This window comes from Wyeomyia smithii, chromosome 1 (genome assembly GCF_029784165.1).
Source record: "Wyeomyia smithii strain HCP4-BCI-WySm-NY-G18 chromosome 1, ASM2978416v1, whole genome shotgun sequence".
Classification (NCBI taxonomy): Eukaryota; Metazoa; Arthropoda; class Insecta; order Diptera; family Culicidae; genus Wyeomyia; species Wyeomyia smithii.
This window is the reverse complement of record NC_073694.1, coordinates 14,662,537-14,683,966: the sequence shown is the minus strand read 5'-3', so window position 1 is coordinate 14,683,966 and position 21,430 is coordinate 14,662,537. Positions and strand designations below refer to the sequence as shown.

Genomic DNA, 21,430 nt, shown 5'->3' with positions numbered 1-21,430 from the left:
ATTAGTTAGTGTGAAAGGAAAAAAATTGATGAAAAATCTGAATAAAACAGATTTCGACTGCTTGTGATTTAATCGATTCTTGACACATCTTGACACAGAAAAATCTTTATGAAAAATTAGGTTAAAGCGCATTTATGCATCGAAATAACTAGCAAAAAAATCTAATTAAAACTATGATGAATGTAACACAAATTTAGGTCAAAAAAGCAAAATCCTTTTTTACTCCGTAATGACATGCGGTGCCACTCCATGATTGCCAACAACAGCCAAGCCGAGAAATAATGAGTTTAATTTAAAATATTTTATGAAAAGATTATACCTGCGTCGCGAACGTTTTCACAAGTTTCCCATAACTAACGACACCGACTAGGACTAAACCTGTAGGTACTCGAAATAAAAAAGCTGAAATGATTTTCACGCACGTGTTTTGTGCCGCGTGTCATGTAGGGTGCTTTCAGTACGGTGAAGATTTGATGGCATTTATTCAAATTTAGTGTACCGGACGGACTACCGGGTGAAAATAGGTTTTTTAAGTGCATCGATTGATGAGAAGAAAAAAGTCGAGTAGCAATGATTGTTACCCTTATTTTTATGATAGATATAAGCAAAACCAAAAATAATAAGTCGTGTAGAAATTGGTAGTTTTTAGGCAGTTATTTGTAAGTTTTTTGACGCCCTCACTCTTACAGATGTTACCACATTGGTGAAATTCAAGATTCGCAGTTATGAAAACAATGAACAAAATATTTGAAATCAAATTCCACGCCCAACAATATATTGCGCAGTTATTGGTATGAAACCGGCATTTTTTTTTTTCGTTCGTTTACTGTAAGGTTTTGAAACACAACCAGCTACACAACAGTAGCAAGCAGCATACAACAAACCATGCGGCACATCCAAACAAACTCACTCGTTCGAGGAGGGTCGAAACTAGGCACTAACTAGCAGAGCAACACCCGCAGCAAATGTGGTGAACATGATTATTGGTTGCAGTAATTTCGCACGCTTCATGGAATCAATCTTTCTGAATTCACGACGATCGCTGGGTTCGCTGGTAGTGTGAGTATCGTTTAGACTTTCCACTCAATTCACTGAAGATCTTCCGCGCGACCGAAAGGTCGCATCCAATCGAAACATCCAGAACCGTCACGATTAATCCTACACCACAACCCGAACCTTCACCCGAACCCGATCTAGCTTAACGAGAACAACTCTCACGTGGTTGTACATACGATAAATCTGATCAATGCGCTGATGCTTGATGCAAAACATTGCACTGCTCCGACCAGCGGAGGCAGCATGGGCGCCAGCAGGGCGGCTGCGAACCTTCGAATTGCCGCTGCGACGGCAGCAAACGGGAACGACTCCAGGGCCCGTGGTGCCGTCCAGTATGGCGACCTGCTGACGACGATGGCAGACTCTGCCACTTTCGAATACCGAACCGAACTTGGCACTACCGAACAACATAACACCGATCGGGGGGAGGACACAAACACTCTGGGGGGCACGACGATCTTGACCCCTCCTCCTGTGGGGCTTCCCGTAGGGACCTTCCCGTTAAATGCGATTTGTGAAACAATTCTGAACTAAACTATTTTCACTAGAACTACGCGCCAAGATCGATAGAAGAACAAAAAAACGCGAACAGCACTCAGTAGAAGGCGACAGCCGCGGTGAAACTGAGCCCGGACGCGGTCAGTAACGGTATTGGTGGGTTTTTGGAAAACCGAGCGCTCGAGGACGAACGGGCCGATGATTGCCTGATGGGTGTTACGATGGTTGCGGCTCCAAAGCGGTACCCACTCGATATGGCGTCAAACCGTTTTGCCACATAACACATCGCGTACGCGCGTCGCGTCGTCGTGCTGCTCGTATAACGTTATAGATAATTTTGCGCAGAAGCAAAATCGAAAGCAAATCCAATTGTCATGCAAGTTGGGGGGTTCTGTCGATACTCGATTGTGGTGTGGCCACGCTAGAGCAGCCAGCCAGAGCGCTGACAGGCGTGACGTGCGGTGCTGCGAGTCTCCTTCAGGTTAAGGTCACCCCTTAACCACGACGACGATGACCGCGACGACCACGACGAAGAAGTTCTTGGATATCTCTATCTCTATGGACGCGCTCATGGTCCGCTGGTTCGACTCGCTCCGGTGCGGTAATTTCGATAGATCGCATCAGGAGGACCGGCAGCGATGAGGTCAGCTGCAAGCGTAACGGAAACGAAGCATAACCATCCTACCTGCTCATATCGTGCAGTGATTTTTCTTTATTGCCGTCTTGTTTTTATTTTTCATCACGGACATCAGCGCTGATTGTACCGACTGTCCGTCGATCGATACGCTAAATCGAATTATGTGGCAGTGAAAGTGTTGAGCCTTTTCGGTAAGCAGTTGTGAAAGTGATTGATTGAGTCTTTTTCTGGAAGTCTAATTGGAGAATCTCAAATTATCCAAAAACATATTTACATTCCAAGGTTTATCAGTATGTCTGTATCAACCAAAAATTCTCTTATCAAGTGCATATCAAGTTGTCTGAGGATTCACTTCATCTCCCTTTTCATTTTCATTGACCCGACAGCTAACTCAAAATAGAGACTAAGTCCCGCTTAGGCCTCGTTTAAATACCGGATGATCTATGTATGTCAAGTTATGTTACTAATCTAGCAGTGGCCTCTAGCAGCAGTAAGCAGTTCAATCAATACGAACCTGCAGCTGCACCTGCCCTGCACCCGCGATTCTCCTCCTGCTCTGTTCAGGTTCGCGTGTCACAATCGGATTAAAAGGTCATATTACCTGAACCCTTTAAGACAGTACGGAGAGCTCTCGGCAACTGTTTTTTTTTTTAAATACGGCTTCCATCCGTGGAGAATGTCAGTCGCGCGCGCTAGCACCACCGATCGATGCTGTTTGTGCTGTGCTTGCGTGAAAAGCACTAACTGTATCTCACTCCCTACTGGGGTGCCAGTGGGGCCACATTTTACTTTGAAATTTGACCATCAATTAGAGTGAGTGAGTTGTTACCGTGGCGTTGCCTGTCGCAACTGGGAGAAGTTCTGATGCTTCGTTTGTTATCATTGCCTGTTTGCTGGTTTCCACCATCAGCAGCGGTTATTAATTGCTAGGTGTTACTGTTTATTCAACGTTCCGCTCTGAATTTTACTGCTGCTTGTACCACACCCCCTCGGGATGTGGCCGACCGTCCGTGCGTGTTTTTAGTCGTTTTTTTTTTTTTGTTCGTGTCGAAAGCAGGTTCCGCGCACCATACCGGGAACTTCCTCTGCGGGCCGAAGCAGGTTGAGTCGATTTTTATGTTTCCTTCTTTCGGTGTTTCTGTTGCTGCTTGCTTGCTCTCCATTCGGGGTGGGGAACAGTTAGATCTCGACTCAAACAGGGGATACCGACCGCGCTTAATTCTAGTTGTAAATGGACGGATTACAACCGGCATCGTGATGATGCTGATGATGGGTATTGAAGAAATGACCATTTGATTGTGAATGGAAAAGCTGTCATTAGGTGGCCCTATTGTTGTCCGGCATGGCTGCGGTGGTGACGAAAACCGAATCGAAAAAAAAACTCCACTCCAATGCAGGTCAATCGATGCTTCCTTCTGAACGAACGAGTTTTCTCACGAACCGCAGCTAATCGAAGCTTCGAGCTGGGGCCCATAAAGGTTATTGGAGCGCAAAACCTTCGAAGTGGTTTTGGACTGATTGATCCGCTCATCGTGTCGTCGATTGATAAGTAATTATGCGGTCAGTTAGCTACGGTTTGTTGTGAGAGAACGCCAGTAGCATCGACAGATTGATCCACACCGAGGCAGTCAAGGTTGCTTCTTTTGATCACTTAATCCTAATTGAAAGCGGCCGATCGGACTATTGATGAAGTTGCGCAAAGAACCGTCAATGTAATGGCTGGAAGTAGCGAGTCATTCTCAGTGGTGATCTCAGAATGAAAACGAAGAAATTCTTTGCATTAACCACAAGTGCCACATGTACCCGAAAATAGAAATGGTAAATTAATTTGGGTTGGCTCAATACCTGTAGTATGATTTCGTAGAAGTCAATCTTCTTCTCTTTGGCATGTAGGGTTTTGCATACGGCGAAACACAAATTCCTTCATAACTCGAAAGTTAAGAGAGCAAATGGAACCAGAATTGGAATGATTGAATTTTAGAGTACAAGAAATGTTTTTATGATGGTTTGACGTACCTTTCGTCTGCCACGATAACCGTGCATCTTTACATACAGAGGTTTTTTTGGTTGAGACACATTTTTCCTACGCTACTGCGCTATTTGAGACTTTTGACGTTGGGCTAACGTCTATATCGAAGTAAGGCGCCTGAATTTGAAAATCTAGTCATTCAACCAGGGAAAAGTGGTCGGGTTTTGAGCGCTTATATATCAGTCATTTCTTTTTAGAATCTCGAGGTTTTGGCATCAACCGATCAGAAATTTTTTTACGGTTAAATTTATGCAACAGAAACAACCTATTATTTGAGATACACTTTTGAAAAATTGGTAAATAACATCGATTGTCTAAATCACACCGATCAATCAATCACTACCTATCTTCCCAAGCACAGCCGGCACTAACGGATACAACTGATCTGACTTTGTAAACGATTTGTTGTTGTTGTTGTTTTACTCGAGTTCACTTTCTGTTTCTGATGCTTTTTTACTTTCCTTACCATTCCCTGTTTTTCTAAACTCCTCCTTTTTCCAAATGACTGACGAAACCTTGATATAAAAGGTACCATTCGAACATTTTACCCCATCATTTACAGTCTAAAAATTCTAGCGGTATCATAAGCACGCCATCGAATTAAATTTCTCATTCGTTCATTGACCGGCAAAGCCGACTGTTCTTTCTGGAGCAGTAGAAAGCGGGAGGTGGCAAATATTAGTCGCTTATAAAAGCGCACGCCATCGAAATAAACTTCTCATTCATTCGTACAGGACAATTGCGGGGCTAGCGCTACGATCCTACTGACACTAACAGTCTCTCCCGAGCCAGGATTCGAACACACGACAACTGGCCTTTTAGGCCAGCATCGTACATAGGGACCATCTGGGAGATTGGATACCACCCTCCTATTCTGTGTCTTATTGACATATTAAGCATAAAAAAAGGGGTGGCTGATGTTGATTGATTTTGAAACCGATGAACCGATTTTCATCTTATTTTTATCTTATAAATCATACATTTCGCCGGACTCTCTCCCGAGTGATCTATTGACACAAATCTTGTTCAGTTTACGGTATAAAATGGTCTGATTCAAAGGCCGCATTCGACCGTGTTGGATATCGAATAGTGATTGCAAAACTGGACCGTTTAGGAGCCCCATCATTTTACACACGTTGCCTAGCGTCATACCTGGTTAATCGTCGCCTTTGCGCTAAGCTTGCTGCGGTGAAATTCGATTATTTTACAAACAGCCCTGGCGTTCCCCAAGGCAGCAACCTTGGTTCACTATTATTCTCGATACTTCTCAACAGCATTTCGTGCTTGTCTTCATATGGAGTGAGATAAGTGTATGCTGACGACTTGAACATTTATTTCATTACACGGAACATTGAAGACAGCGGGTGATTAATCTCTTTCAAGATTGGTGCCTGAAAAACTCAGTGCCTAAAAATGTTGTTTTATATCATTTACTCGTAAAATCGCGCCAATTATATGGCACCACCAAATCTGTGGCACTCAACTCGAACATGTAGGTTCAGTGAAGGATCTAGGGCTACTCCTGGACATTAGTCTAAAAAGAAGCAAATCGCAATCTGGGATTCATCATGCAAACTACGTAAGATTTAACCGACTCACATAGCTTGCGATCACTCAGAGGCGTCGCGTGGTTTATTTCGTCACATGTGCACTATACATTTGATTAAGTTCTTTTCCCTTAAATGAAAGAAGAAAATCAAACCAAACTGTTTGATGCTTGAAATTGAAGGCTTTCGCTCGTATGCTTACTTGCTTTTGAAGGTTAGACCGATACAAATTTCATTTTCATTTTTCGTTTAATTGTGTGCAAGTTACAAACGTCGTAACTTGCACACAATTTTTTATGAAAGCTATTCCTTTTATTTTTCTTCTCAGTTTTATTTATTTTATGCCCTCCTCTCAGCTAACTTTGATAACCGTGGACATAAAAACTATTCAAAATTTATATCAGCCTTATTACAATTCGATAATTGCATATGTTCGGATGTTAGGAATTAGGGTACCTGTGCAGTGCACATTTTGCACAGGTGGTCCCGACGCCACTGCTTTTGTGGCAATGTCCTGGCGTATTTTTGTGCACATTTTTGTTTTTTTATCCTTTTGCAGCGTTACTTATTGAGAAGTAACCTGCTTGGTGTTATAGTGCTTTTTGTCTTCTCCTTCAGACTTGGAAACTTACTGCCTTTCTTATCGACCTTATCATATCCTCCTGCAAGCTATCACTCTAACAGTGTGTAACGTGCTATAGTCTATGATATTATCGAAGCTTTAGACCAGTAGTTTTAAAGTCTGACCACTCTGGATGGCAACGACTGGCAGGGCACTTCGTATGTTACTACCCTCACGAAGGAAATGAGCACCGAGGTGGAGTTTATTTCACACATCAATTTCCCAAAAAAGGTTCGGCTGTGACTGACAATCATCGAGAATGGAATGTCGAGCTGCTGATCTATCGCTCCAGACTGGCGGGAAATTCATAGTACGAAGTACCTACACGCATGTTTTCGTCCGCCATGGCGCATGTACCGGTTAACTGCCGGAAGGTCGCACGCAAGGGCGTAGAATTTTTTTGCAAGTGAGCTTACATAAATACCTCCATTTATCAAACACAATTATCTGTCTAAGTTAATTTTTTACCACCATCCAAAAAAGTCCCTTTTTTGCCGCATACGTTAGTTAACCGAGAATGTACACTTTGGATTAGATAAGTGCCTGTCTCTGCTCAAACCAATCATTTTACTAGTAGTTGGCGACTAGGACTGCTCAAACCAATCATTTTACTAGTAGTTGGCGACTAGAGCTGTGTCACTAGGCTCGCAATCGTCCTATACACTAACAGTTGGCTGCAAGAGAGCTTCTTAGCCGCAAGGTTACAGAGTCCGATTTGATAAGCGAGTGGTCGTGGGTTCGAATCTTAGTAGAATCAGGCCATTTGGTTGTCAAAGGACTTTAACATGGGTTCATTCTCAGGCTCTCTACTACAAACCCTTCCTTCAAGCTGAATTCTATAGTACCCTTGCTGATTTTCATCCTAACAAAAAAGTCCCTCTTATAATAAAACTGTTCTGAGTAACATATAATAGTTCTCTTCAGGGAATTGTAATTATGACGCGGTCTTGGCTGGAGGAACAAGGTTTCGATAAGACTCCTTCCTCTTGACAAAAATATAAGTCCTACTTATAATAAACCTGGCCAGAGGTGAAGTATTGTGTGCCTCTTCAGGAAATTGTGATTGTGACGCGGTGTTGGTAGGAGAAACAAGGTTCGATAAGACTCCTTCCTCTTGACAAAATAAGTCCTTCTTATAATAAAACTGATTTCAGAAATATTTACCCTCTACAGGGAATTGTAATTGGCGATATTGGCACGAGGAACGAGGTTTCGATAATACTCCTTTCTCTTGACATAATAAGTCCCTCTAAAAATAAACCTGACCAGAGAGGAACGTTAGGTGTAGCCTCAGTTCAGGCAATTGTAATTTGGCGATATTGGTAGGATAGAAAAGAGGCTCGGTATAGTAGAGCAGTAAGCTTGAAATGTAAGGGTAAACTCTCACACAGAAGCACGGATATGAATAAAAAAAAAGGATATCATTCACTTCAATAGTGATACTGCCAATAATATGAAATGCGGAGTACAGAAAGCACCTGGGCAACATCACAATAGATCAAAATGTCTCTGGTCGCAGTGATGAGTCCACACAGAGAAAAAAAAAACAGTTGGCCGCGAAGTCTGTGTATAACAAAACAAGATCGCGTGCCGAGTCGGAATGTAGCACCAAGGCCTAAACTAAAACACCATGCCGGAGACAGGGAGATTGCGGGTTCAAGTCCCGTCGGGATGCGGTATAGTTTTCCAAATCTGTATCATGTTTCCAGTTCGCTTATTTTTCGCTTCCACTGCTGCACACATTGTCTGCTTAATGAACTTGAATGATTTTTTTTTTTTTTTGAAAAAGAATACATGATTACTCTTGGCCTGAAACGTGGTTGAAATGACGTCTATATCTTGTAGCATTCTTGAGTAATGGAGAAAAGCAACCCACATAAAAAAGACCTTACTGCATGTATGTTCCAACTAAGGCTGTGCGAAATTTCGAGGTTCCCGAAACTAAACGAGATTTTTCTCCAAATTCTTTAAAAATGACTGGAATTTATAAATTTTAAGTAAATGTTTTGCTCATTCAAGATGGCTTGACAAAGTTTTTTTTTAATTCTTTTAGCACCAATATTTAGTGGTTAATTTGTGGTTTCGAAATCCAATTTGGGGTAATTTGTGGTTGAGTAATTTCTGAGAAATTTTCAGAAAACTGAGTCAAGCCATCTCCGAAAATGATTTCGCTTCAAATGAATCGGACAACGATGATATATACATCAATCGAAAGCTCTTAATTTGTGGTTCACGAAAATGTAGTTTTTGTAGGCATACTTCATAATAAAATAATTAAAAAACTATTATTTAAATTTTTAAACATTGTTTACCTCTTGTAGTCAACACCGACCGTACGCGGCGCTGGTAGACCATCAAGATGATTTTTTCTTAGAAAGCTTTCGTGTAGCGATGATTATGGTCAAACTAGAGATACTCAGAGGGAGAGATATGCGGTGAGCCAAACGAACCGTCAAAACTGGAGCCAAACGAACAAGAAAGGTAACACCAAATTGGGAGGTATTGCAATCAGGTACAAAAAAGAACGTGTTCATTTCTATACGATTTTTTGTTCTATTGCCAATGAATGAGTAATTTTTACCCGGAGTTCAACAAACCTTGTTATAGGTAACAAAATAAGTGAAGGTGTATAAAATTAAACATAAGCATAAAATATATCACCTCAACAGTTTTTGCGAAGCACTTCACTATTCTTAAGGACTTTCACCGTCACCACCGATTATACAAGTCGAATGTTAGTCAACATTGCGCTTTGAGAAGAGATCTGGCACCTCTGACATATGAAACCCAGTTGCCGAATTGGCGATTTTTTCCACCGCGAATCTCTTCCTCTGAGTATTTCTAGGTGAAACAGTATGTAAACAGCAGGGATAATATATGTGCAGATTTGCGGCGAAATGCAAATGTTGATCATTAGCATCAATTCCGTGTGTTTTACGTAAATTTCCTCAAAATAAGTGAAGTTTTACGTAGACATGCGAGCGTAATTTTCTCGATCTTCGGTCGAATCATTTCCGGAAATGTAGTTTTGCCGTTTACCGGTTGTTTGAAAATAAAAAAACCTAAATCAATACACCTAGGGGTGTGATCTGGTCTTTCTCATACAAAATCTATTATATGTTAAAATCTATTAGCACATACGTTTTAACTCTTGGAATAAATTACAGCCTGATAATAATAAAGAACAATTTTTTGTTTCGATAAATATAAGAATATTTTGGTAACCAACTACGACTGTTACTGTAACTGTATTCGACTGTTGGGTATTTTAGAAACCGGAATGATGCCTGAAGATCGGGAATGGGCCTCAGAACTGTAGGGAACGGTTGAAACGCATGGTAAATGCCCAAAGGTGTGAGCCCTGACTAGAATTAAAATTCGATATTTTCTCGTCTCAGGAATATGCTACTACAACTACCCTCTGAATAATAAAACAAAAAAGCTTTCAACGGCAGCGACAACTGTATGTCGTATACAGTAAGGTCGCTTTTACGCGGATTGCTTTCCTCCATTACTCAAAGACGGTACAAGATATTGACCTCATTTCAATCACGTTTTCCGTTTTAGGCCACGAGTGATCATATATCAGTTTTTAAAAAAAATCACAATTTTCGGTGTAAATACTCAAAATTTAAAATATTGAATTTTGGTCTCTGGATTGGCCACTATCATATTCAAACGAGGTTTTAACGTTTTAGGACGGTTTTCTTTGTTATATTTGCAACTCAAAAAAGTCGTTTTTTACGCGGACTCACACAAATTCGGAACGCATCCCCCGCGTAAAAAACGACCTTAGTGTATATAAACGACTGTCGATATGTTCTAGATAACCCACTAGCACTAGCATCGGCAGGTGCCAGTACTATGCTCATCCAACGCCGCATACGGTCGGTGTTGACTACAAGAGGTAAACAATGTTCAAAAATTTAAATAATAGTTTTTTAATTATTTTAATATGAACTATGCCTACAAAAACTACATTTTCGTGAACCACAAATTAAGAGCTTTCGATTGATGTATATATCATCGTTGTCCGAGTCATTTGAAGCTAAATCATTTTCAGAGATGGCTTGACTCAGTTTTCTGAAAATTTCTCAGAAATTACTCAACCACAAATTACCACAAATTGGATTTCGAAACCACAAATTAACCACTAAATATTGGTGCTAAAAAAATTAAAAAAAAATACTTTGTCAAGCCATCTTGAAATGAGCAAATCTTTTTATTGATTCATATTTAAAAAAAATGCTTAGAGATATTTTGAGTTAAAGTTGAAAATTTTCAAGAAAATCCCGGAAATTAGGAAAATTATAGTAAACTATTTTCAAACTTCATACGGTCAAAGCTTTGAAGCATTTCCGGACCTTGATTAGAGGTTATAACAGCAGAAAAATTGGTTCAGAAATCAAAATTTGTATCTAATTATTAAAAAAAAATGTGTTCTGAATTTTGATAAAATCCGTTTAATTTCATGAAACTCGAAATTTCGCACATCAACAAAACTTTTGAATGCTTAAACCACTCAAATAGCAAAGATGGTTTTAGCAAAGTTTTATAGCGCTGTTTTGACTGTATTAAGCGCTATAAAACTTTAATAAAACCAATATTTCTACCAGGGCGATTTCCCCCATGCTTGGAATACGTGTTCTTTGTTAAACAAAGCTGGTCATAGAAAAAGGAAGAGGTAATTCATATAAAGAAGGGGTCCTTTGTTGATAAGGTAGTCAAAATTGTTCGTGCGTTATGTGTAACTTTATGTATGTGTAATTTAATCGGTTGTCTAGAGGCCGAAGCTGATATCCAGAGGAACATGATGTTCAACGCTTTATTTCAATTAAGGATAGTGGAAAGCCTGGTAAAATCGAGCAAACCGTTAAAAAATTATTAATATTTCCGGAACCAGAATGATCAGGAATCGATGTACGAAGACATTTGAAATCCAATGTAGCCATTCCGGTTTCTGAAGTCCGTAGAAATCGATCACATATTCAACTATAAGCCTTTTCATGATATGGGAAAACGTTAGTAACCGATCTACGATGATGCCTGGAAATCTGGGTAAACTTGAGGAAAACGCTTGAATACTTCTCAATAATGGTTCTTCCCGAACTGACATGATATAAAGGAACAGCAATTTGACATGTTTGACGTCAATTTCAAAACATATTCCTGACTTCCGGGTTCTGCGAAGCTGTGTAAAACCTTAAAATGTCTAACACTTTCCAAAATAATACTTCTAGACGGCTACTTCTGAGACGGCAACTTCCAGTCGGAAGAAAGCTTATTACGCTCAATTCTCAGTATTTCCGTAAGCAGTTTGATAACACTGGTCAACACAAACTTTGCCCTTGAGCTGGTATAATATGAGAGATAATATCTTTTTAATTATTCCTGTAAATTTTGGAACCTCTAGCCAGCTCTAAAGTGCGTCAAAAGACCACAGAATCATACCCTGTTAATCGTCGCCTTGCGTTAAGCTTGCTGCAGTGAAATCCGAGTATTTTACAAACAGCTTTGGCGTTCCTCAAGGCAGCAGCCTTGGTCCACTATTATTCTTGATATTTTTACTTGCTTCCATATGAAGTGAGTTATACGGAACATTAAAGACTCTAAGAAACTTCAACGGGTGATCGATCTCTTCTTGATTCGAGACCGTATCTATCTTTAAAAACTTCAAAACTGAGAGTAAGTTGAAATGCTTGACGATGACGTCGAAAACTGAAAACAGATAGTTTGAAAGTTGTAACTGGAAGTTCAGCAATAGTCGAGAAGTTAAAAATATATAAAAAAGTTAAAAACAGAAGAAACGGAATACGGTAAATCTTCTGATTGGAAGGAAATCATTACATTATATGAAATTTCTTACCAGCCATTTCTAGACTAAAATTTTTTAAATCGGATAATCTCAAAATGGATGCGAAGTCCCATTGTATTTTTTGATAATGTCCGTGGTGAGGGACTAGAACCTTGATTTTGAGTTTCCAAGAGGTCAAGTAATAATATATCGCAACACGACAAACAACGTGCCATTAAATATATTTCATTATAAGGAACATTGAACGCGCCATTAATCTGTATAAAGGTCATATATAGCTGATGTTGCGGTAAAAATCTTCGGAAGTTTCGGAAGAATAATTCGGAAGAATAATTTCGGAATAATAATTTTGGGTATCCAAAGTTTCAGGTGATATAAACTTCAGTAGTGAACTATTGTTCTGACTAATTGTGAGTTGAATAAAATATAAAATAACCGTAGTTTTTTTAAGTTCCAACATTGCACGAGCGATATAGATTAACCCTATCTCGAGAAAGACATGTTTTTAGAATGCTTCCTAAGTCTTTCATTTGATTACCAAAATTTTTATTTGATAACAAAATTTTACGGATAAATAATTAAGTTGGTTTCATAATTCAAGTGTTACCATTAGCACATTGTAATCGTTACCAACTGGTCCATTTTTAAACGATTTTCTAGAGCACTGGATGCTTACCTATAAGTAGAAAGAGAGAAAATACGTTAGAACGACACAATTATTGATAAATATTCTGTTCAGCATCGGACGTGATTTTCTGTATGTTGCTGTAACAAGAGTGACATTTGAATGTTGATAAAACACCAAAGTTAATTACAGCAGTTCCAAAGAACTTATACATGCGAAATATTTACCATTCAGAAATCACATCCACGTAACGCAAAATCCTGGCCGAAATCGAGTAGAAATGAAATGACTTATAATCCTCTAGAAATTCCATTTCACAATGGAATCATAATTTTTTTCTTCTTGGAATAGAAACAAAACTTTTTGTTTTCACCACACGTACAGTAACTAAACAGACGGCATTAGTCAGCTGCAATCGACGCCACTTGGGGCATGTTCTGGTGCACTTGTCTTATCGTTTTAGCGTGAACTCTATCGTCGCAAAACACCGAAGCTGAATCCACTTGCCACGCCAAATTCCACTCTCCCCGGTTGGATTTTCTCTTACTATTATCATTAAACGTTTCTAGATTGGACTATAATCACGCGAATTTGTATAAGAGAACCAACGAGAAACACGATAACACCAATCCACTCGATCTTCCTCTTCGGAGATTTTTCGCCATGCAGCTTCCACTTGGGCTGCGCTGTGTGTGTGTATGTGTATGTGTGCCAAGATGGATTTATGACCGTTTCTCGCCACGGTGGAATAATTTCCGTCTCACTCAGCACTTTACGTTTCTCACAATCACAAATTCAATTAATGACAATCATCTAATTTTCCCAGCTCAAGCAACAACCCCCCACCCACTGCAGCAGCATCCCAGCGTTATCATGCCACCCTGCCGAAGGCTTTTAGTTTTATCTAATTCCGATTACAATACATCAATAACAACAACAACAACAACGAAACGCTTTTCCCTTCGGAAGCCGGCAGAGCCCATAACCTTGTGTTTTTCTCACTCAACAATGGCTGTACACAGGAAAGATCAGTGCTGGGTTTTTTTCTGAAAACAATTCACGCTACGATAAACAATCGTTTTTCCACGAATGCCAGCGAGTGAACCACAGCCACACACAGGCGTTGTGAGCCCTCTTTTTTTCGGTTTTACTGCCCCAGTCGACGGTTTTGCAACCTGTTCCGGGATGATTGTTCAGGCAGCAGAGTCACCCGAGCTGATCCCTCTTTGACGATCAAACCGCGACGCACTAGTCGGTCTCACATGCACACGGTCGCGCGCACAAACACACACACATACACCAACTTCGTCGTCGTTGTTGTCGAGAACCGTGATCATTGTGCCGTAACGTTATGAAACGCGCACCATCGCCGCTGCGGCTCGTTTTGGGCTTTCGGGCGGATAGGGTGCAGCCAACAGCAGCGCGGCGAGCTGGTGAATGAAAACGATCCAGCCGGAACGGAACGTTTCGAAGCCATCCGCGGCGCATTCGTCATCAAACCGATCGATCGATCAATGGCTCTACGTCTCTGCTATACCGGAATCGATATCTGGATGCTCTGATCCGTCCGCCACTCTCTTAGTCACTATCTGCTTCTTGAAACAATAATAGTTCAAATGATCAATGAACACGCAGAACACAAAAAAAAAACACATACGAAACACTCGCGGAATGTCGTGCCGCAGGTCACACGCGCGCGTATTGCTCAACTGGCAACCAACGACCGTCTGACTCAACGCGACCAGCAAATGCTGGGGAACCTCGCCGCCACTCTAGTCGGCACCTTAGATGAGCATGCGAGAGAGCAGCTCTCACTCTCTCGAACCCCATCACCGTTGTAGCTGCAGCTGAAGTTTCCTCCAGGTTGTGGGAGGAAATCAACCGGGAGAGGGTGCCGATGCTGGTTCGATAAAACCCATCGCCACCAGAGTACCCAGTGGAGGAAAACCTTTGAGCGTTGCACTGAGGTTGCCACCAAAGAACGAGTGACCTGACGAAGCGCAGGAGAGTGAGTGTGGTTTTCCTTCTCAGCTTTGCGGTGAGATCGTCACTCGACTCGATCGATGCTGCTTGCGGAAGGGTAGCCAGACTTTGACAGACTTGCAGTTAAAACTTTATTGATTCAGTGGACGGATGGAGGAGGCGAAGTTTCGAACCCACAAAAATGTAAAAATAATCAAAGCGGCTTTAAAATACTAAACACAGCAAACTAAACAAAATACATACTAAACACAGCAAACTAAAATAAATAATTTTCATAACTTCAAAAGAATCACAATGCGATGCCATAAATACAAGTTTTGTATTATTTAATAAAATTAAATTGATAATAAGATTTTTAATAATTTATATGAAACTTGAACTTGACTTGGATAGAATTGGGTAGATTAGAATTTAATTTTAATTAGGTGTTAAGTCTATTTCAATGAACCTTGAATCGAATTTTAATTTAATTTGGATTATATTTAGATTAGACTTTTTTCAGAACTGAACTAGAGTCGGTTAGAATTATATTTTTTATTAGATTCAGACTCAAGTTGAAGTTGTATTTCGGTTGGATTTGGGTTGAATTTCAACCGAATTTTCATTACAATCGGATGGGGTGTGGATTGGATTTATATTTGATTGAGATTGGATCAGATTTGAACGGAATTTGGAATAAATTTCGAATATACTTAGATTGGATTTAGAATGGATTTGAATTGGATTCAAGTCGGATTTGAATTAGAGTTCAACTTGATTGGGATCAAATTTGAATAGAAATTTGGATTGGATTTAGATTGAAAAGTATTAGATTATTACTAGGTATGAACTGTATTCAAACTAGATTGGATTTGGATTGGTTTGAATAGGTTTTAAGTTGGATGCGGATCGAGTTTGGATTGGACTTGAATTGGATTTGGATCGGATTTAAACCGGGTTTGATTTAGACTTGGATAGGATTGGATTTGGATGAAATTTTAATGAGATTTGAATGGGATGTAGATTGAATATATTTTGGATTTTCATTGGAATTGGACTAAATATGGATTGAATTTGGATGAAATTTGAATAAGATTTGGATTGAATTTAGATTGAATTTGCTATGGATTTGGACTAACAGATGTCCGGAATCAAACGGCTATAACTTTTTATCCATTGGTTATATTTCATTGATTTTTTAAGTAAATTAGTGTATTGAGTCGGAAGAACACCATTGGCACAAAATCATGAGCACGAAATCTCTACATTTTATGACGATACGTACGTGAAGGCAGACTTCCAGTAGCTTTTGAGGCTCCAGTTTTTGTCTTTTATCATGAGTTTGATATTCCTGAGCATGTTCAACAGAAGATAAAAATTTGCAAAAAAATACATGGTTTGGTATTCAATTTGCTCGTGTTGAAGTGTACCCTAACCCATTCCCGGAGGAGAGAAATCAGATTTTACCTCGAAAACGACGTTCAAACTCTTATTACTAAGCAACTACATGTACCACTGATACAAACTGGGTTGCGTATTGTAGAGAATTAGTTTCATCGTTCAAAATATCAAGTATAATTGTTAATCTGTAATCCAAGGTTAGAATTCAGGTGATGCCATACGGCATCACCCGCCGGGAATAGGTTAAGGAAGAATGCCTCAAAAAGCGTATATTTAAACTAAAGTCTTCTTAAGCACAAAAAGGTCCCACACTCTCTCGGCTGGATTTAGTCTCGTGTCATTACTCGAATTACTCGGCCGGTAAATGGGTGGATATAGCGCAACATTAATCCCTTATTGATCTAGCTTCTTATCCATCAACTCCTATCCCTTCCTCCCCGTGGCACCGGCTGGGGTACGAGTGACCATTGGGAAGATCGGGTAACCTGCTCAAAGCTGACCCCATCCTATCTTCTCAACTATTGCATCAGCTATTCAGTAATGTCTGGGACATCGCGACCTTTCCGGCTGACTAGATGCAAGGCGTTTTATTGAAGGTTTCTAAGAAGAGAGACCTGGCGTCATGTTGCTATGTACTGTTCTCAAAGTTCTGTGCAAAGTGATCCTAAGCCGGAAACAGGAGAAGATCGATGCGAATCTTCGGCGACAGCAGGCAGGGTTCGCTCCGTATCACTTTATGGCAAATCAAAGAATTCCAAGAGTTCCTGTATTTGGTTTTTATTGACTACGAAAAAGCTTTTGAACGAGTCAACCATGAAAATCTGTGGGGTGCCCTTAGACGCAAGGGCATTTCGGATAAAATCGCCAACCTCATCGAAGCACATGCAGAGTCCTGCATAATGGAGTCTTCCCTGACCCTATCCGGGTCGTTGCGGGAGTGAGGCATGGATGTATACTATCCCCGCTACTGTTCCTTATCATTATCGACGCGATTCTGGTTGATGCAATTGACCGTGCGTGACCTATCATAATGGAGCATCTAAACGACTTTGACCTGGCTGATGACATTGCTCTACTATCACAACGGCGCTCTGATATGCATAGTAAGCTCAATGACCTAACCGAATGCTCCTCTGCGGCGGGTCTCATCATCAATGTCAACAAGACCAAATCACTTCGTTGTTTTGCTTTCGTCTTGATTAGACGCAAATTGTTTATCTCCGTTTGATTCGCAAAATAACAATACACGAGTTATCGTACGGGTGTTTTTTTTTTCGATTAGTTCTTGTGTGCGATAACAATAGCCTGCAATATATCGGCAGAAACATCTTCTGCACACTGGTAGGGGCAGGCTACCCCGCCAGTGATCTAATACGCAGCTGATATATCAGCAAGAATAATTCTCCCGTACCGCTGTTACCCCGCTAGCAGCACGGACCATCATACGATCGAGCGAGTGGAAGTCAACTACAAGCGGCATCTACAAGGTCGCGTGTAGGATACGGCCACTGTATCACAACACGAAGCTGGATCGTCATTGTTTGTTCTGCGGAGAAACTCGATTAATCCAACTATCAGCCGTGAGGTCGTGACTTAGACGTTCGGTGAAGTATTCACTTTAGAATTTTTATCATTATTATTAATATTATTATTATTTTTGTTATTATTATTATTATTGTTATTATTATTAGTATTGTTATAATTATTATTATTATTATTATTACTATTATTACTATTGTTATGAGTATTAGTATTACTGTCTTTTTTTTATTTTGATCCATTGTAGTTTGAAAAATTGTTTTTAAAATTTAATATCAACTACTTGATCCCCCCACCCTCCCACATTCGAATATTTATCGTTTGTGTGCGGTAGAGCGTAACGCTCCCGCAAAATGGACGACATGCAGGTGCAACTATTCCTGGATGTGGAAACAAATGGGGAAGAGATTGAGATCTCCCCCATCAATTCCCCTCTACCTTCCCCGCTACCTAGCACCGTACCAAGGGTACCGGCAACACGAGTGAAAGCTTACCCAGATGCTTCGAAAGGTCCGTTCGTAGTTTACTTTAGGCCCATAAAGAAGCCTCTTAACATTATACAAATAGGCAAGGACCTGGCAAAACAGTTTTCGGCCGTAACCGAGATTACGAAGGTGAGGCCGAACAAACTGCGATTTGTCGTGAGTAGCTTGAAGCAAGCAAACGAAATTGCTAGCTACGAGCTCTTTACAAGGGAGTACCGCGTGTACATCCCTGCCAAGGACGTGGAGATCGACGGTGTGGTTACCGAAGGAAGCCTCACGGTCGATGACATTTTGCGTCACGGGGTTGGCTGCTTCAAGAACCCCCTGATTCAAGATGTAAAGATACTGGATGTCAAGCAATTACATTCAGTATCCATCGAAGAAGGGAAGAAGAAATTCCTCCCTTCGGATTCCTTCCGTGTAACATTCGCCGGATCCGCACTGCCGAACTACATCTCTTTGGACAGGGTTCGTCTGCCTGTACGCCTGTTTGTACCGCGGGTCATGCATTGCCAAAACTGCAAGCAGTTAGGTCATACAGCCACCTACTACTGCAACAAGGCACGCTGCAGCAAGTGCGGAGGCAATCATGCTGGGACCGCTTGCAGTGAGGATACTGAAAAGTGTCTTTACTGCGAGGGAACTCGGCATGACCTTTCGGCGTGTCCCGCGTACAAACAGCGCGAGGAAAAAATTAAGCGTTCCCTTAAGGAACGATCAAAGCGCTCTTTTGCAGAAATGCTAAAGAGGGCTGAGCCACCCTCGACAGGAAACATCTTTTCCTTTTTGCCAACCGACGAGGGTACATCTGACGATCCCGTCGAAGGGTGTTCTTATGCCTTGTCAGAGGGATCTAGGAAGAGGAGAATGCTCAACTCTCCTAATCTTTCTCGCAAAGGTTGTAAGATAACCCCTAGCGGAATGACCAATAAGACAACACAAAAAGGAAGCGGTGAAGAAAAACCGAAGCAAGTGCCCCCCCGGTTTTAATTTCAATTCAAACCAGGAGTACCCACCGCTTCCTGGGGCACCAAAAAACCCTCGTGCACCCATTTCTCGATCAGAAGACATAAAAGAAACAGGGTTCATAAAATTCTCTGATATTGTGGACTGGATATTTAAAACATTCGACATACCAGACCCCCTTTAAAACATTCTTCTCGCCCTTCTCCCTACAGTGAAAACCTATTTGAAGCAACTCTCAGCAACTTGGCCCCTCATTTTAGCTATCATATCTTTCGATGACTAATACGTCGAAAGAGGTTAGGAATTTTGTCACTGTGTTACAGTGGAACTGCAGAAGTATCATCCCCAAATTCGATTTATTTTCACATTTGATAAACACATACAATTGTGATGCGTTCGCGCTCTGTGAAACTTTTCTCAATTAAAATGACCAACTTAATTTCCACGATTTCAACATCATTCGTCGAGATCGAGACTCACACGGTGGAGGGGTACTTTTAGGGATCAAAAAGTGCTATTCTTTTTTCAGAATCGACCTCCCCTCGATCACGAATATTGAAGTTGTTGCCATTCAAACGAATATGAAAGGAAAAGACCTCTGCCTTGTTTCGTTATATACTCCCCCATCCGCGCGGATTGAACAGAAGCAACTCCTTGATATAGCAGAATTGCTTCCCGCACCTTTTTTGATTTTGGGAGGTTTTAACTCTCACTGTTCGCTATGGGGGTCGCTGTACGACGACAACCGATCTTCTTTAATCTGTAACTTGATCGACGACTTCAATATGACAGTTTTGAATACTGGGAAAGCGACACGCGTACCTAATCCTCCAGCACGTGAAAGCGTGCTTGACCTATCCCTCTGCTCGACATCACTAGCGTTAGATTGCCAGTGGAAAGTAATCAACGATCCCCACGGTAGTGATCATCTTCCAATCCTTATATCAATTGCTAATGGTTCAACTCCCCCGAACCCAATCAATATTTCCTACGACCTTACACGTAATATTGATTGGAAGTGTTATGAGTCTATTATAGCGCGTCGAGACTCACGAGGAACTTTCTCCGGAGGAAGAATACGCGTTCTTGGCTGGCTTGATAATCGACGCCGCGACTCAAGCTCAGACGCAACCGATACCCGGGGTAATGATTAGACAGCGCCCTCCCAACAAATGGTGGGACAAAGAGTGCTCTGAGCTGTACGCGCGAAGGTCCGCGGCGTATAAGGACTACCGGGAGTACGGCCCTGTCAACCTGCTTCGAAAGTACGAGGCACTGGGCAGGCAGATGAAGAGCTTAGTAAAGGCGAAAAAACGCGGGTACTGGCGGCGGTTCGTAAACGCGTTGTCGAGGGAAACAGCGATGACGTTTCGAATGAAAGCGAGGAGTATTCAGATCGCTGGATACTCGATTTTGCCAAAAAGGTCTGTCCGGACTCTGTACCGGAACAGAAAACCTTTCGCGACGCGTTATTAGTAACTACGGAAGAGCCTCCATTTTCGATGTTGGAATTTTCAATGGCTCTCCAGCTCAGCTGCAGCTCCTACTAACGGGTAAAACGATCTCTCAGGTTTTAGTCGCTAAATATCTCGGGATCTGGTTCGACTCTAAATGCACCTGGGCTTGTCATATTAGGTATCTGACAAAAATGCCAACAGAGGATTAATTTTCTTCGAACGATTACCGGAACCTGGTGGGGAGCCCACCCAGGAGACCTTCTAAGGCTTTACCAAACAACGATATTGTCTGTAATTGAGTACGGGTGTTTCTGCTTCCGCTCCGCAGCAAACACACATTTGATCAAACTGGAACGAATACAGTATCGTTGTTTGCGTATTGCCTTAGGTTGCATGCAGTCGACCCATACGATGAGTCTTGAAGTGCTAGCGGGTATTCTTCCGTTGAAACATCGTTTTTGGAATCTCTCTTACCGGTTGCTAATTCGATGCACAGTTATGAACCCATTAGTAATTGAAAATTTCGAGAGGTTGGTCGACCTTCAATCTCAATCTAGATTTATGACTTTATATTTTGACTATATGGCTCAGGATATTAATCCTTCTTCATACGATTCCTCCAATGTCGCACTTTTAGATACTTCTAATAATGCTATATTCTTCGACATCACCATGAAACAAGACATTTCTGGTATCCCGGATCAATTGCGACCCCAAGAGATCCCTAAATTTTTTTCCAATAAGTTTAAACATGTTAGTTGTGATAAAAGGTTATCACAACTTGACGGATC

The 21,430-nt window shown here is 41.1% G+C and overlaps 2 protein-coding genes across 8 annotated transcripts in view; one reads left to right on the top strand and one right to left on the bottom strand.

Moving 5' to 3' along the window:
* LOC129719165 (uncharacterized) overlaps nt 1–14,561 on the bottom strand; it is a 179,474-nt gene extending 164,913 nt beyond the window's left edge. For 2 of the 7 annotated variants that reach the window (XM_055670613.1, XM_055670616.1), the window contains exon 1: nt 13,057–14,561. In XM_055670613.1, the coding sequence (XP_055526588.1) occupies nt 13,057–13,059 (3 nt within the window). In that variant the 5' untranslated portion in view covers nt 13,060–14,561. Of the gene's footprint in view, nt 1–1,232; nt 1,679–13,056 lie in introns of those variants that run through there. The other 5 variants (XM_055670614.1, XM_055670615.1, XM_055670610.1 and 2 more) reach the window with 5 other exon arrangements.
* The window catches only part of LOC129719166 (microfibril-associated glycoprotein 4-like), an 84,421-nt gene that overhangs the window by 27,464 nt on the left and 35,527 nt on the right, over nt 1–21,430 (top strand). The gene's annotated exons all lie outside the window — the stretch shown is intronic.